This window comes from Rhodotorula graminis (assembly GCF_001329695.1).
Source record: "Rhodotorula graminis WP1 unplaced genomic scaffold RHOBAscaffold_4, whole genome shotgun sequence".
NCBI lineage: Eukaryota > Fungi > Basidiomycota > Microbotryomycetes > Sporidiobolales > Sporidiobolaceae > Rhodotorula > Rhodotorula graminis.
Window position 1 is genome coordinate 426,919 of NW_017264931.1, and position 12,884 is coordinate 439,802.

The 12,884-nt window shown below is 67.1% G+C and overlaps 3 protein-coding genes across 3 annotated transcripts; 1 reads left to right on the top strand and 2 right to left on the bottom strand.

Annotated features, from left to right (window-relative positions):
• Positions 1–37: 37 nt before the first annotated feature.
• Positions 38–8,170, bottom strand: RHOBADRAFT_52318 (uncharacterized protein; the record flags this gene model as incomplete). Its single annotated transcript, XM_018416281.1, has 19 exons — positions 38–440; positions 515–861; positions 930–1,111; positions 1,183–1,307; positions 1,387–1,578; positions 1,633–1,897; positions 1,972–2,109; positions 2,191–2,395; positions 2,461–2,592; positions 2,704–2,841; positions 2,912–3,536; positions 3,615–3,775; positions 3,844–4,122; positions 4,250–4,417; positions 4,485–5,494; positions 5,562–5,617; positions 5,679–5,799; positions 5,844–6,811; positions 6,885–8,170. 19 exons carry the CDS (start codon positions 8,168–8,170, stop codon positions 38–40), a joined length of 6,801 nt encoding a protein of 2,266 aa, XP_018272341.1.
• A 649-nt stretch (positions 8,171–8,819) lies between these two features.
• Positions 8,820–9,960, top strand: RHOBADRAFT_48198 (uncharacterized protein; the record flags this gene model as incomplete). Its single annotated transcript, XM_018415110.1, has 3 exons — positions 8,820–9,071; positions 9,136–9,318; positions 9,388–9,960. 3 exons carry the CDS (start codon positions 8,820–8,822, stop codon positions 9,919–9,921), a joined length of 969 nt encoding a protein of 322 aa, XP_018272342.1. The 3' UTR covers positions 9,922–9,960.
• A 354-nt stretch (positions 9,961–10,314) lies between these two features.
• RHOBADRAFT_13038 (uncharacterized protein) lies at positions 10,315–11,881 on the bottom strand (the record flags this gene model as incomplete). Its single annotated transcript, XM_018412121.1, has 8 exons — positions 10,315–10,473; positions 10,548–10,631; positions 10,784–10,953; positions 11,025–11,157; positions 11,227–11,315; positions 11,398–11,564; positions 11,650–11,736; positions 11,799–11,881. Coding segments are annotated over 8 exons (972 nt in total), but the record flags the coding sequence as incomplete, so codon positions are not given.
• Between the last annotated feature and the right edge of the window lie 1,003 nt (positions 11,882–12,884).

Below are 12,884 nucleotides of genomic sequence, written 5' to 3' on the forward strand. Positions count from 1 at the left end.
AGCGCGAGAAAGTCCAAACACGCCCTCCTCCTCCTCCTCACGACCTGCTCGACGAGCTCTGGTCGACCGCCACGCTGCGCGACGTGGCCGCCGAGTCCGACACCCTCGGGTCGTCGCCGTCGTCGTCTTGCTCGCGGCGGGCCATGTGCTGCGGCGGCGTCCGAGGCGGCGAAGGGGGCCGAGCGCTCGAGGACGCGCTCGACGCGTCGTGCGCCAAGGGCGAGCGCTGCGGCGACGGCGACGACGCGCCTGCGACCGTGACGTTGATGACGGGCACGTTGGGCGCGCCGCTCGCTCGAGGCTGCTGCGCCTTGGTCGCGAGGTGGTCGAGGAACCGGCGACGGAGGACGACCATGCGCAGGAACGAGCGCACACGGTCGTTGTCGACGAGGTACGAGACGAGCTGCTGCTTGCGCTGGCGCTCGGCGAGCTCGTCGAGTCTGCGACGAGAGAGAGATCAAGTTAGGCCGGGCGACGAGGGCGAGGGAGGAGGAGAGAAGGTGGGTCGACGCACTGCAGGGCGCTGTCGTCCGTCACGAGGCGGTAGTGCGCGACCAACGTGAGCATCCTGGTGAACGAGATGCCCTTGAGCGTCTCTTCGGCATCGTGCATCGCCTCGTGGTAGACGTGGACAAAGTTGCGGCGGCGTGCGGCGACCTCGCCCTCGTCGATCCCGGCGCACAGGCTGCGGAGCTTGTCGAGGTCGACACGTTGAAGCGATAGGGCGTCCCGGTCGGTGAGGAAGTGGTGGAACGACGGCGAGCGCGTGTGGTAGGTCGGCTCGAGGTAGGACCCGGCGCGCAGGCTCGCGACGGACCACTCGTCGCGGTAGATCTTGACCTCAAACACGCCCGACAGGCGCTGTGGACGACGAGGTGAGGCGTCAGGTCTGTCGAGGAGAGAGAGGGAGAGAGCGAGTCGGGACGCACATGCAGAAAGAGCCCGACGTCCTTGGGCTGGATGAAGCCGGTACGCTCCGGGTCGCAGCGCGCCCAGACCGACTTGTAGTGACGCAGCTGCGCTCGCGAGACACGGGTGACGGCGCCATGCTCCTGGTAGACGAACGAGAACGACTGGACGACGACACCGAGGATAATGTTGACGAAGAGGTCTGTGCGACGGGCAGCCGAGGGTGAGCAGGAACGTCGAGTGGCGGCTCACGACGGTGGAAGGAGGACGCACACATGGACAGGACGTTCCAAGTGATGAAGAGAGCGTACGCCCACCCGGCCGAGCCGCAGTCGTCGAACAGGTAAAAGGGCGACGAGGTGCAGAACGGCCACTCGGTCGTATAGTCGTGCATGTACCTGTGAGGAGGCGCACAGCGTCAGGCACGATCGTCTAAGACGACGAGGAAGGAGAGAAGGAGAGAGAGAGAGGACGCACTCGTTCCACCCCTCGCCGGTCGACTGGAGCGCGAGGAGGACGAGCGTGTTCGCGAACGTGTAGTAGTTCGACAGGTGCGTCTCGGCGCTCTCCCACCTCGTGAGCCCGAACACCTCGAGGTAGAAGATGGCGTAGAAGAGGAAGAGGCAGCTGTAGAGGGTGAAGATGTTGAGGAGGGCCGGCAAGCTTGCCCTGTGGAAGAGGGGTCAGTGCGCGCTCGAAGGAGGGCCAGAAAGAGGGACGCACACGGCCGTCTTGAAGAGCTGATGCAGCTGATCGTTCCTCTGGACGAGCTTGAAGACGAGCGCGACGAGGAAGACCTTCTGGAGCTGGATGGCGGCCTGCGAGCTGGTCGCGTTCGCGACGATGGGCAGGGTCGTGGCGACCGTGCCGCTGATGATGACGAGGTCGTACAGGTTCCAGCCGTTTTGAAAGAAGGACCGGCCGAGGCCAATGAGGCGCACGACGACGTCGACGAGGTAGGCGACCGTGAAGCCCAAGAAGATGTAGTCTGCGGGCCGAGGGCGGACGAGCTCAGTGACGCTCTCTCTCGCGCATGGCGACAAGAAGAAAAGTTGGACGCACTGTACGCGTCGGCTGCTCGCTCGGTCGTCGTCGCCTGGGTCGCGAGGACGATCGTGTTGAGGACGTACAGCGCCGTGAGGCCTCGCGACCACCAGCCGTGCTTGTGGATGGCCCGGTCGTAGCACCAGGCTCGAACGGCTGCGTCGAGGAGAAGAGTCAGTGCCTGGATGGGAGAGAGAAAGAGTGAGAGAGAGTGCGCGCCGTTCTCGGGACGGCGACGAGGGCGCTTCTGCGGCTCTTGGCGGGCGAGGTACCGACGGAGGTCCTGCCACTGACGCTGCGCCGTCGTGAGGAGCGAGTCGCCGCTCCGACGAGTGAACGAGGCGATGATGACCGAGACAAAGACCGTGAGGATCAAGGTGGCGCCGACGAGGTTGTACAGGACGAAGAAGAGGCCCGAGAACTGCGACGCGTTCTCCTCGGGCTGCCGATCGGGACCGACGATGTTCATGGCGACTCGAGGACGTCGATCCACCCCTCGAGGCTCACGATCTCGAACAGGATGAGGAGGGCCGACCTGAACGAGTCGAAGCTCCACACGTAAGGGTTGGCCCAGACTCGAGGCGCGAGGTAGGACCAGTCGTCGGTGACGGCGACGAGGTACTCGCCGACGCATTGCGCCTGCAGGAGGGTCACGAGATATGTCAGGACCTGCGTGCTGCGTGCCGGCGGCGAGCGAATCCGACTTGAGAAGGTCGAGCTCGAGAGTTTGGGAGGAACGGCAGGACGCACCTTGGTCGTGACGGCGTCGTCGTTGCAGGAGTACAGCAGGCCGGCGAACACGTTTTGACCCCAGACGGCGAACGGGATGATGTAGAGAACGGCGAGGAGCGAGGCGTCCAGGATGCGGCCGAGCCCGACGATGAGGATCTGGTCGAGCGCCACGGGCACGACTCAGTCCGTGCTCGTGCTTAAAAAGAGAGAGAGAAGAGGGACGCACGTTGTAGAAGGTCTGGCGCATGGTCGGCCACAGGTTGATGAGGCGCAGAGCCCGGAACGCCTTGAGCGCTCGGACCCAGCGACTGCTCGACGGCCCGTTCATGAGGACCATGACGACGTTGGCGAGGACCGTCGCGAGGACCCAGAAGTCGATCAGGTTCCACACCGACAGGACGTAGGCGTTCGGGGCGACGAATAGACCGTCAGCCACCACCTTGACGAGAAACTCGAGGAGGAAGCAGAAGCCGGTCGCGACCTCGACGACGTTGTACCACGTGAGGCGCACCTCGCCGTGCTCGAGGTAGTAGTCTCGACGGTACAGGGGCGTTGCCGAGCCGGCGACGCCGACCGAGGCGAGGATGACGACGAGCATGCCGATCTGGAACAGGCGCTGCCACAGCTTGTTCGGCGCTCGACCGTTGATGCGCTCGGCCCCGTACGCCGGCTCGACGAGGGCTTGACAGGCGCGTCGGACGGGCGACCGCTGCGAGAAGAGGCCGAGTGCGCGGTCGTACGTGGGGTGCTCGACGATGTACTGCGCCACGGCCTGCTGCCGGCTCGCGGTAACGTCCTCGACGCGGTCGAGGTCCTGCAGGGTGGCTTGGCGCGAATGGCCGACGACGCCGCTGTACGATCCGGGGCGAGGGCGAGTCAGTATGTGGACGGACGACTCGAGTGAGACCGACGACGAGGGAGGGACGGACCGTGGCAGCGAGTAGGCGTGAGGTGGGTCGAGAGGCGAATGTGGCGCGATGTAGTCCCGCACGCTGTCGAAGCCGGTCTGCAGGCGGCTCGGGAGGGTGCGCTTGGCCTTCTCGGCGAAGCTGACGTTGCGGGCGTGCGTCGGCGGCGGGCTTGATGCAGGCTGTGGAGCTGAGCGTCAGATCGAGAAGACGAGGCTCCGAGAGGAGAGAGAGAGAGGGGGGCGCGCACCTTGTCGTCCTCGTCGTTCGAGAGCGGCTCGGGCGAAGCGGTAACCATGCGGTCGAGGATCTCGACGGGCTCGTCGTGCTCGTCGTGCGGGACTTGCTCGCTCTGCTTCTCGGCTCGAGCCTTGAGGCGCGACGTGACGAGCGTGTACGGGTCGAAGCGCTTGAACCACCCGGCCGTGACGGTCTGCCCGGGCTCGTTGGTGCGCGTGACGTACGCCTCGAGCTGGCGCGCACGCTTCTCGTCCTCCTCGAGCTGCCAATTCTCGTTCAAGAGCGCGATCTGCAGGTGGGAGGAGGAAAAAAGGGGAGAGTCTCGGTCAGGTCGAGGTCCGTGCCACGGCGGCGTCGACGACGACGACGCGGTGGGACGCCGAGAGAGAAGGGGCGTCGAGCGAAAGGGGACGCACGAAGAGGTTGCCGATGACGAAGAAGGCAAAGAGCATCCAGCCGCAGATAAAGATGGCCGTGATGGCGATCTGGACCTGGCCTCGTTGGCTCGACAGGACCGTCTTGAGCGGGTCGGTCCAGTTCTCCGACGACAGGATCTGGTACTGCGCGAGGAACGCGTTGTAGATCTGCGTAGGGGAGGAGCTGGTCAGTATCTGCCAGTTGAGGAGGGAGAGGCAGAGGACGGCGACGCACCTGGAAGTAGTTGAGCTGACCGGTGTCGTCCGAGTCCGGGTCGGGGATGCCTCGCAGGAACTGGACGGCGACGAGAGCCGACAGGAACGTGACGAGGAGGAGGAACAGGAGCATGTTGAGGACGCCGACGAACGTGCCGGCGAGGCGGACGAGGAGGCGCCGCATGCGCGGAATGGCGAGGACGACTCGGTAGAACCGGGCGATCTGGAAGAACGTGAGCCAGGCGTACGCCGGCGAGTGGAAGATGAACGGGAGCTGGATGAAGGTCGTCACGACGGCGAGGAACGTGTCGACCCGGTTGGCGTTGCCGGCGAAGAAGGAGCGCCAGTCGGGCAGCGACGCAAAGAGGCGGATGGCGATCTCGACGTCGAACGCGAGCGTGAACGCGAGCTCGATCCACTCGTATCGAGTCGACTTGCGAGGGTCCATGTCGTAGTCGCGGTCGGCCTGCAGCGCGACCGAGGCGACGATGAGGGCGGGCCAGATGAGCCGAGTCTTGCGGTACAGGGTGCCGATGACGCTCGCTGTCTTGCCGAGCCGACGCTGCGCCTTCTTGTCGTCGTCGAACCGAGTCGGCGCCGGCACCGCCGAGGCGTTGGCGAACGCGCTGTGCTTGGTCTCGCTCCGAATGTCGCCGAACGTCGACGTGATGACGGCGACGAGGAGGTTGAGGAGGAAGTAGTCCAGGATGACGACGGCGACGATGAAGTACAGCGCGGACACGGTCAAGTCGGCCTGCATCATCGCGTACATGATGTCGGTCCACGTGTTGGCCGAGGCGAGAACGACGACCTGGACGAGCGCCGCAAAGATGTTGTCGAACGACCATGCGCCGTTGGCCGGGTTGCCCGTCTCGACGCAGATGCTCGGCGCCGCACACGTGAAGCCCTTGGGCGGCTCGGGGGCGAGAGAGCCGTCCGAGGTGAGGTACGAGAAGCGCTCGCCCGCCGCCGTGAGGTAGCTGCCGCAGGGCTGGTCCATCGTGACGTTGGCGAGGACGCCGGCCGGATCTGCCACATACAGGGACGATCAGGGTACGTCGACGAGGAGAGGATAAGAGAGGACGAGGCGACGCACCGACCCACACGCAGTTCCTGCTCCACGAGCCTCGGAACGCCTGCACGCCGATGATGCTGCGCGAGGAGAGAGACCGTTAGGGACGCTCTCGACGATGCGCCGAGTACGAGGACACACCTGAACAGGATCATGGCAAAGGCGACAAAGAGGCCGACCCTGACGAGGAGCGGCGCAGCCCGCTTGAGCGAGTGGAGGATCGTCTGCGCGTTCGAGGCAAGGTAAGTCTCTGCTCCTGCGGCTGCACGATCGAGAGACAGAGAGAGCAGAGACGCGCCTGCGTACCCGCCGTGATGGCGAGGAGCCTGCTTGCGCGGAGCACGCTCAGCGCCCGGATGAACCACAGGTTGTCGCTCGCCTCGCGCCCGGCGACGGCGAGCGCGAACGAGATCCAGAACGCGACGACGGCGACAGCGTCGATGCGGTTCCACGAGTGGCGCAGGAACGCCTGCTGGTACGTCGCGCGCTGGCGCTTGACCGAGAGCGCGTACGGCGTCGTCGCCGACGAGAACGGGCTCGGGCCCCACCCGTCCGACGAGACCGAGCGCGTGCTCGCGCCGCTGTTGGCGCCGGCGGGTGCGGTCGCGGCGGGGAAAGCTGACGCGAGACCGGCGCGCACCGAGTGCGGCGGGTAGACGGCCGTCAAGGGGGCGGACGAGCCGAGCCCGAGCCCGACGCCGCTCGGGCCGCCGGCGTGGACGGTCGACGACGTCGAGTCGCCGCGCATGAGCGCGACGGACGAGGCGTTTGTCGTCGTCGTCGAGTAGATGGCCTGGTCGACGGCGGTGATGTCGGTCGAGCTCGGCGGCGGGAGGTGCGACGGGTTGGTCGGTGAGGGCGGGAGAGGGGAGAGACGGCCCGGCGACGGGACGGGCGAGCGTCTCGACGGCGAGGGAGGAAAAGGAGGTGCGCGGTGCGCAGTAGGCGACGCTTGCGGCGAGGGAAGAGGCGACAGGCGCGACTGGATCTTGGTGACGAGCGAGGGCGAGCGCTTGGGCGTGCTGTAAATGTCGGGCTTGAAGAGCTCGGGCGGCGTCGGCGGTCGCGGCGGGTTGATGACGAGGCCCGTGACGACGATGCGGCCGACGAGCTCGACCGTGTAGAGGCAGAAGCAAGCGAACAGGGCCCAGTCCTCCCAGGCGTGGAAGTAGCCCTTGGTCGGACGCGGGTGCTCGTACACGTCGGGCGCCGCCTGGATCGTCTGGACGACGACTTGGACGACGATGATGACGAGGATACATGGCTCGGTCCACCTGTGCGTGCGAGACTCAGCGCAGGTCGGGTGAGAGGGACGGGAGGGGAGAGGGTCGAGAGAGGAGGACGCACCTCGCCGTCAGGACCCTCGCGCATGCCCGTCTCAATGAGCTCTCGGGCCCAAACACGCCGAGCGTCTTGCCCCGCAGGTGCCGAAACTCCTCCTCCCTGGCCTCGTACCGCTTCTCCCACTCGTCGTCCTCGTCCTCGTCCTTCTCGCCCTCATCGCCCGCCGCCTCGACGTCGCCGTCGCCCGCCGCCGTCGCCCGCGACGCGCTGCGCCGCAGCGACGCGTCGAGGTCGACCTGGTTCATCTCCTCGCTGTCGGCGTCGGCGAGGTTGACGACGCGCACGCCGAGGCGACGCATGCCCGCCGCCGCCGCGCTGAGCGTGCTGCGGCGCTTGAGCGCCGACGCCGACGCCGACGCGTCGCCCTCGGTGCGCCGCGAGGCCGACGTCAACAGCTCGTGCCACCCTGCGGCCGGGTCGTCGCGGCCGGGCGAGGGCGACCTGCTGCGAGGCCTCGGCGAGCGCCCGCCCGCGCTGAGCGACAGGCGCCTGGTCGACGACGCGGCGAGGCCCTGGAGGAAGGCGGCCGTGCGCGACTCGCGGTGTGGCGACGGGCGCGAGGGCGACGAGGGGAAGCTGGTCGGGTGCAGCGGCGAGCGCGCTTGGGCTTCCTCGTCGCCGTCGTCGCCGTCGTCGTGGTCGGGCAGGCGGCTGAAGGACGAGTCGTCGGTACGGAAGGTGGCGATCGAGGGGGCGAGGGACAAGGGGTGCGAGTCGACGCGCTGGTGAGAGGCGCGAGGTGCGGGCGAGTGGTCGTGGAAGAGGCTGGCGGAGGGGTGGTGGGCGACGTCGTCGACGAGGAAGGGGTCGCCCCAGTCTCGTGCGTCGTAGGCTGGTGTCGAAAAGGCGGACGGCGACTGGGTGTCGAGGGTGAGGGCGGGCCGGCTCGACGAAGACGCGGCGGCTGCGGGCGGCTGCGGGAGCGTGCGCACGACCGTGCCGTCGCGCAGGTCGACGGTCGGGGCTCGACGGGGCTCGAACGTTCTTGGAGAAGGCTCTGGCGAGTCGGAGCGGAACTCGCGCCACGCGCCGGCGGGCGAGGACGTTGCGAGCGCATGGTGCACCGCCCCGTCGAAGTCGTCGGTCCCTCCTCGCGAGCGCGCGCCTGCTCTTGTGCCCTCGCTGCCAGTCCCAAGCCCCTCCGACAAGTCTGCGTCTCGTTCCATGTCGTGCGTGGCCGCCTCGAGTGCCGAGTCGTCCATGTCGGGGAACGACGACGAGGACGAGGTGCGGGCTTGGCTGTCGTCGTGTCGGGGCCGTTGTTGGGCCGGATCGGGTGCGCCGTGCATGTGCGGGTGCTGCTGGTGCACGTGAAAGGCTCAAGGTCGAGGGAGAGGGCGAGATGGAGAACAAGAGCAGCTCGTCGGTCGCCTCAGTTGCCTCCAGCCTGCTGCAGCTGCCTCTGTCCTGCCTCGCTCTGCACACTCGAGCTTGCTCCTGGCCCACCGCTACCGGCGCACTCGGCCGCCGTTCAGCACCAACAGCGTCGAGCAGCTCGCCAGCCCTCATCGCCCTCGTCTACCCCGCATTCCGCCCTGCGGCACACCTCGTCTCGTCCACACAGCTTCCCAGGCCCTGCACGGACCAGCCCAGCACCCACCTACGTCCAGCATGGCATCCGCAACACGCACCGCCGAGCTGCTTGCGCCCCGCGACGGCCCGCCGTGATTCCCACCTCGCCTCGACCTCGTCGCCTCGCACTCGGAATCTCCGAACCGGCTCGACTACACCCTGTGCGTCCACCTTCTCCCATCCATGTGTTCGAGAACCGTCTGGCTGACACGCCAAGCCCCCCCAGGACCCGTCAGCGACGAGTGCGGAAGTCTTCTTCCTCGCCGACTCGCTTCGTCATGTCCGAGCCGCCGGTTTCGACCACCTCGTAGCCTCGAGCACTCGACCTGCTCTCTCCTCCACATCCACCACCCGCCAACACCGACCATGCTCGCCCTCTTCCCCGCATCTGGCGCCCTGGGCGGCTCCATCGCCTCCCACCTCGTCGACCGCGTCCCCGCCAACTCGCTCGTCTTTGTCGCGCGGCACCCGCACAAGCTCTCCGACTACAGCGCCAAGGGCGTCACGGTCCGCCACGCCGACTATGACGCCCACGACACGCTCGAGCACGCGTTCGACGGCGTCGACTCTCTCTGCTTGATCTCGTACGCTTCGATTCAGAACGACCACCGCTTCGAGGTGCGCCCCTTCTCTCTCTCTCTTCCCTCACGGTCCTTGCCCTGACGAGATCCATACCGAGCAGAGCCACAAGGCGGCCATCATCGCGGCGCGAGCGTCGGGCGTCAAGCATATCCTGTACACGTCGCTCGCGTTCGCCGGCGAGCCCGAGTCGACGTCGAGCGTGACCCAGGTCATGCAGGCGCACTTGCGCACCGAGGCGTACCTGCGCGAGATCGCGGCCGAGGACCCGTCTTTCGCGTTCACCGTGCGTCCCCCCTTCTCTCACTCGTGCTCCTCGAACCGGCTCTCACTGACTCGCGCTCTCAACTCGCAGGTCGTCCGCGAAGGTCTCTACACCGAGTCGTTCCCGCTGTACACGGCTTTCTTTTCGCTCTCGTCGCCCTCGTCGCCGCCGACGATCCGCATCCCGCACGACGGCGCCGTGCCCGGCGTCGCGTGGGCCAAGCTCGACGAGCTCGGCGAGGCGACCGCGCGCATCCTCGCCGACCTCGTCGTCGCCGCCGACGCCGAGCGGCCCAAGTACACAAACGAGCTCGTCCTCCTCACGGGCGAGCGCGCCGTCTCGCTCGCCGACACGGTCGCGCTCCTCGGCGCGGCGTCGGGCCAGCCCGACCTGCGCATCGAGCCCGTCTCGGTCGAAGAGTACGCCGCGCAGCCGTCGATGGGCCCTGGGTTCGCGTCGTACGGCGGCGCCAAGTGGGCCGCGCCGTGGGCGAGCGCGTTCGAGGGCATCAGGAGGGGCGAGACGGCCGTCGTCACTCGGTCGCTCAGGGACATTCTCGGGAGGGAGCCCGAGCCGGTCGAGGTGACGCTGCGCAAGATGGGAGAGCAGGCGCGAGGCGAGTAGAGGAAATTCCAGATAGACTTGTGCAAAACGTTCCCCTCGCTCGAGCCTCTCTCGCCTTCTCTCTCTCGTGCTCGCACCGAGAGCGAGGCAGAAGACGATGAACGGAACAGAGTTGCACGAAAGACGAACAGGTGGGAGCCGAGACTGGGGGACGGGAGACGAGTGTACAGGCCGGCCGAGCGGCGACGAGATGGGGGGAGGACGAGCGCCGGTAGACAGAGGGGTCATGAGGCGCGAAGGGGGGTATAGAGACTGCGCGATACGAGGAGAGATGACGGCGGAGCAGAACAGGGGGGCGAGGGAGGGGGAGGGAGGACGAGCTGCGGCTGCGGCGGGCGAGACGGCGTGGCGAGGGGCGAACGACAGGGGGAGGCGAGGGAACGCGTGCCGCACCTAGGGCGCAGCGTTACCCTCGTCGTGGATGGCCTTCTTGAAGAACGGGTGCGCGAGCGCCTCGTCGACCGTCAACCGCTGGCCCTGGTCCCACCGCAGCAGGCCCTCGCACAGGTCGGCAAAGTCCTGCCCGGCCGTGTCGGTCGGCGCGATGATGTCCTACAGTGCAAGATAGTGTCGGCTCGAGTCGGTGGCGAGAGAGGGAGGAGGAGGAAGGAGAGAGGGAGACGTACCTTGAGCTTGCGCATCCCCTTGACAAACTTGACGCTCTGCTTCTGCGTCGCCGGTAGCGGGAACGACAGCGTGTACTCGCCCTTCTTGGCTCGCTGGCTCGACGGCACGCGCTTGAACCACTCGGGGTGCGGCTGCTGGGCCAAGCTCGTCTTCCTGCGGCGGCGACGACGACGGCGTGTCAGCGCTCGAGCCTCGACGAGGCTCGACGGCGAGAGAGACAGAGAGAAAGGGAGACGCACTTCTGCGCCTCGGTCGCATAGGCTATCGGCATGGGGCCAAAGACCTTCTCCATCATGGCGAGGTGCTCGAGGTTGTCGTGCGTCTGGAAGAGCGCCTCGCCCGTGACGAACTCGACGAGGATGCAGCCGATCGACCACATGTCGCACGGGTAGCTCCAGCCCATGTCTGCGTCGCGAGAAAGGAGGACGAGTCAGTGAGAGGGCAGGGAGCGAGAGAAGAGGAGCGAGAGGACGCACTGAGGATGATCTCGGGCGCGCGGTAATGCCGGGTCGAGACGACGGTCGCGTGGTAGTCGCCCTCGAACGTCGCACTGCCAAAGTCGATGAGCTGGATGCCCGTGTCGGTGAGGATCTTGCGGTGACGGTTTCTCTGTGGGCGGGAGCAGTCGGGTCAGGGCGAGGGAGGGCACGAGAGGAGGGCGAGAGAGATGGGACGCACTCGGCTCGGCACGATCGTCGTCTCGATCCGCTCCAGGAGAATGTTCTCGGGCTTGAGGTCGGTGTGGATGAGCTTGTTGTCGTGCACGTCTGCGGGCGGGCGGGACGACGACGAGGAGGGTCAGTCGCTCGTTCTCGGGGGGCGAGTAGGATCGAGAGGGCGACGACGCACACTTGAGGCTCGTCAAGAGTTGGCGGCCGAAGCTCTGGACGTGGCTGAGCGGGAACGGCTCGTAGCTGTTGTCCTTGAGGAAGTCGAAGACGGAGCACGACAGGAGCGGCGTGACGAGGCACGTGTGGCCGTGAAAGTCGAAGTACTTGACGAGCGGTATGCACTTCCTGCGTGAGGGAAGCGGCCGAGTCAGTGTACCGCAGGCGATGGGGGGCAGGACGGGCGAGAGGAAGAGGAAGCGGGCCGACGCACTTCTCGTTGCGCCGGTCGTTCTTGGTGAGGAGCGTGAGGACCTTGACCTCGGTCTTGGCCGCCTCCTGGTACTTGTGGACGGCTCGGCTGCGGGCGAACGAGAGAGGGTCAGGCGAGAGTCGACGAGCGAGAGGGAGAGGACGACGGACATGATCTTGACGGCGTAGCGCTTGTTGTCGCCCTTGCGCTTGGCCGAGACGACCTTGCCGAACGTGCCCTGGCCCAGTAGCCGCTCGATCTCGTCTGCGAGGCCAAGTTGCGCCGTCAGTCTCGGTGCGCGCCATTGACGAGGAGGCGAGGACGGGGAGGACGTACACTCGTGGTGCCCATCGCTGACGGTGTTGCCGACGTGGACGATAAAGTGGCCATCGCTGTCGGCGTACTGGGACTGTCGCTCTCGGTCGCGCTGCGTGGCAGGGTGGGCGAAGCAGGGGTCAGTCGATTCGGCCTCGTGGGGAACGAGGAGGACCGGAAGAGACAAAGAGAGAGAGAGGGACGCACGTCGCGGTTGTCCCGCTCGTACTCGTCGTGCTTGCGCTTGGTCCCCGACGCTGAGGCGACTGGAGCGTGCTGGCCGTACGCGCTGTACTGCTGCCCGGCGCCGTACTGGTTGGGCGCGTACCCGGCTGGCGGCGCCTGCGCGTACCCGGCCGCGTACCCACTCGCGCCACTGCCGCCGACGTCACTCCTGCGCTTCTTCTGCGCGGGCTCGTAGCCGCCGTACGGGTCGTTGCGGGCGCGACTGGACGACGCCTGCGGCGCGGCGCCGTTCGACAGGCCGGACCCGCCGGCGACAGTCGAGGGCTCCGGGGTGTCCTCGAGGGTGAGGACCTCTTGCTCGACGCCGTTGGCGTTGCGCACGCGCTCGACCGAGTACTTGACCGACTCGCGCGGGTAGGCCCGACCCTGACGAGGCGCGGGTGGTCGCACGGCGACCCTGGAAGACGACATGGGGCGAAAGGGCCTGCGAGGGGGAGCAGGCGGTAAGTATGAGCCCAGTGAAGCGCTCCTGGCGAGCTCGCGAGGCAGGAGGCGAGAAGGACAGGGGCGCACCGAGTGTTGGTGATGAGGGCGGGGTTGGCGGCGCACAGCGCGTGGGTTCGAGATGCTTGTCGGGTGCGTGTGTGCTCTGTGGCTGTCGCAGGCTGTGCAGGTGCCTGCGGATAGGTCCAGGAGCAGCGGGGTCGAGAGAAAGCTGATCTCCTCGTGCGAGCCCTCTCGCCCTCGTCCCCACC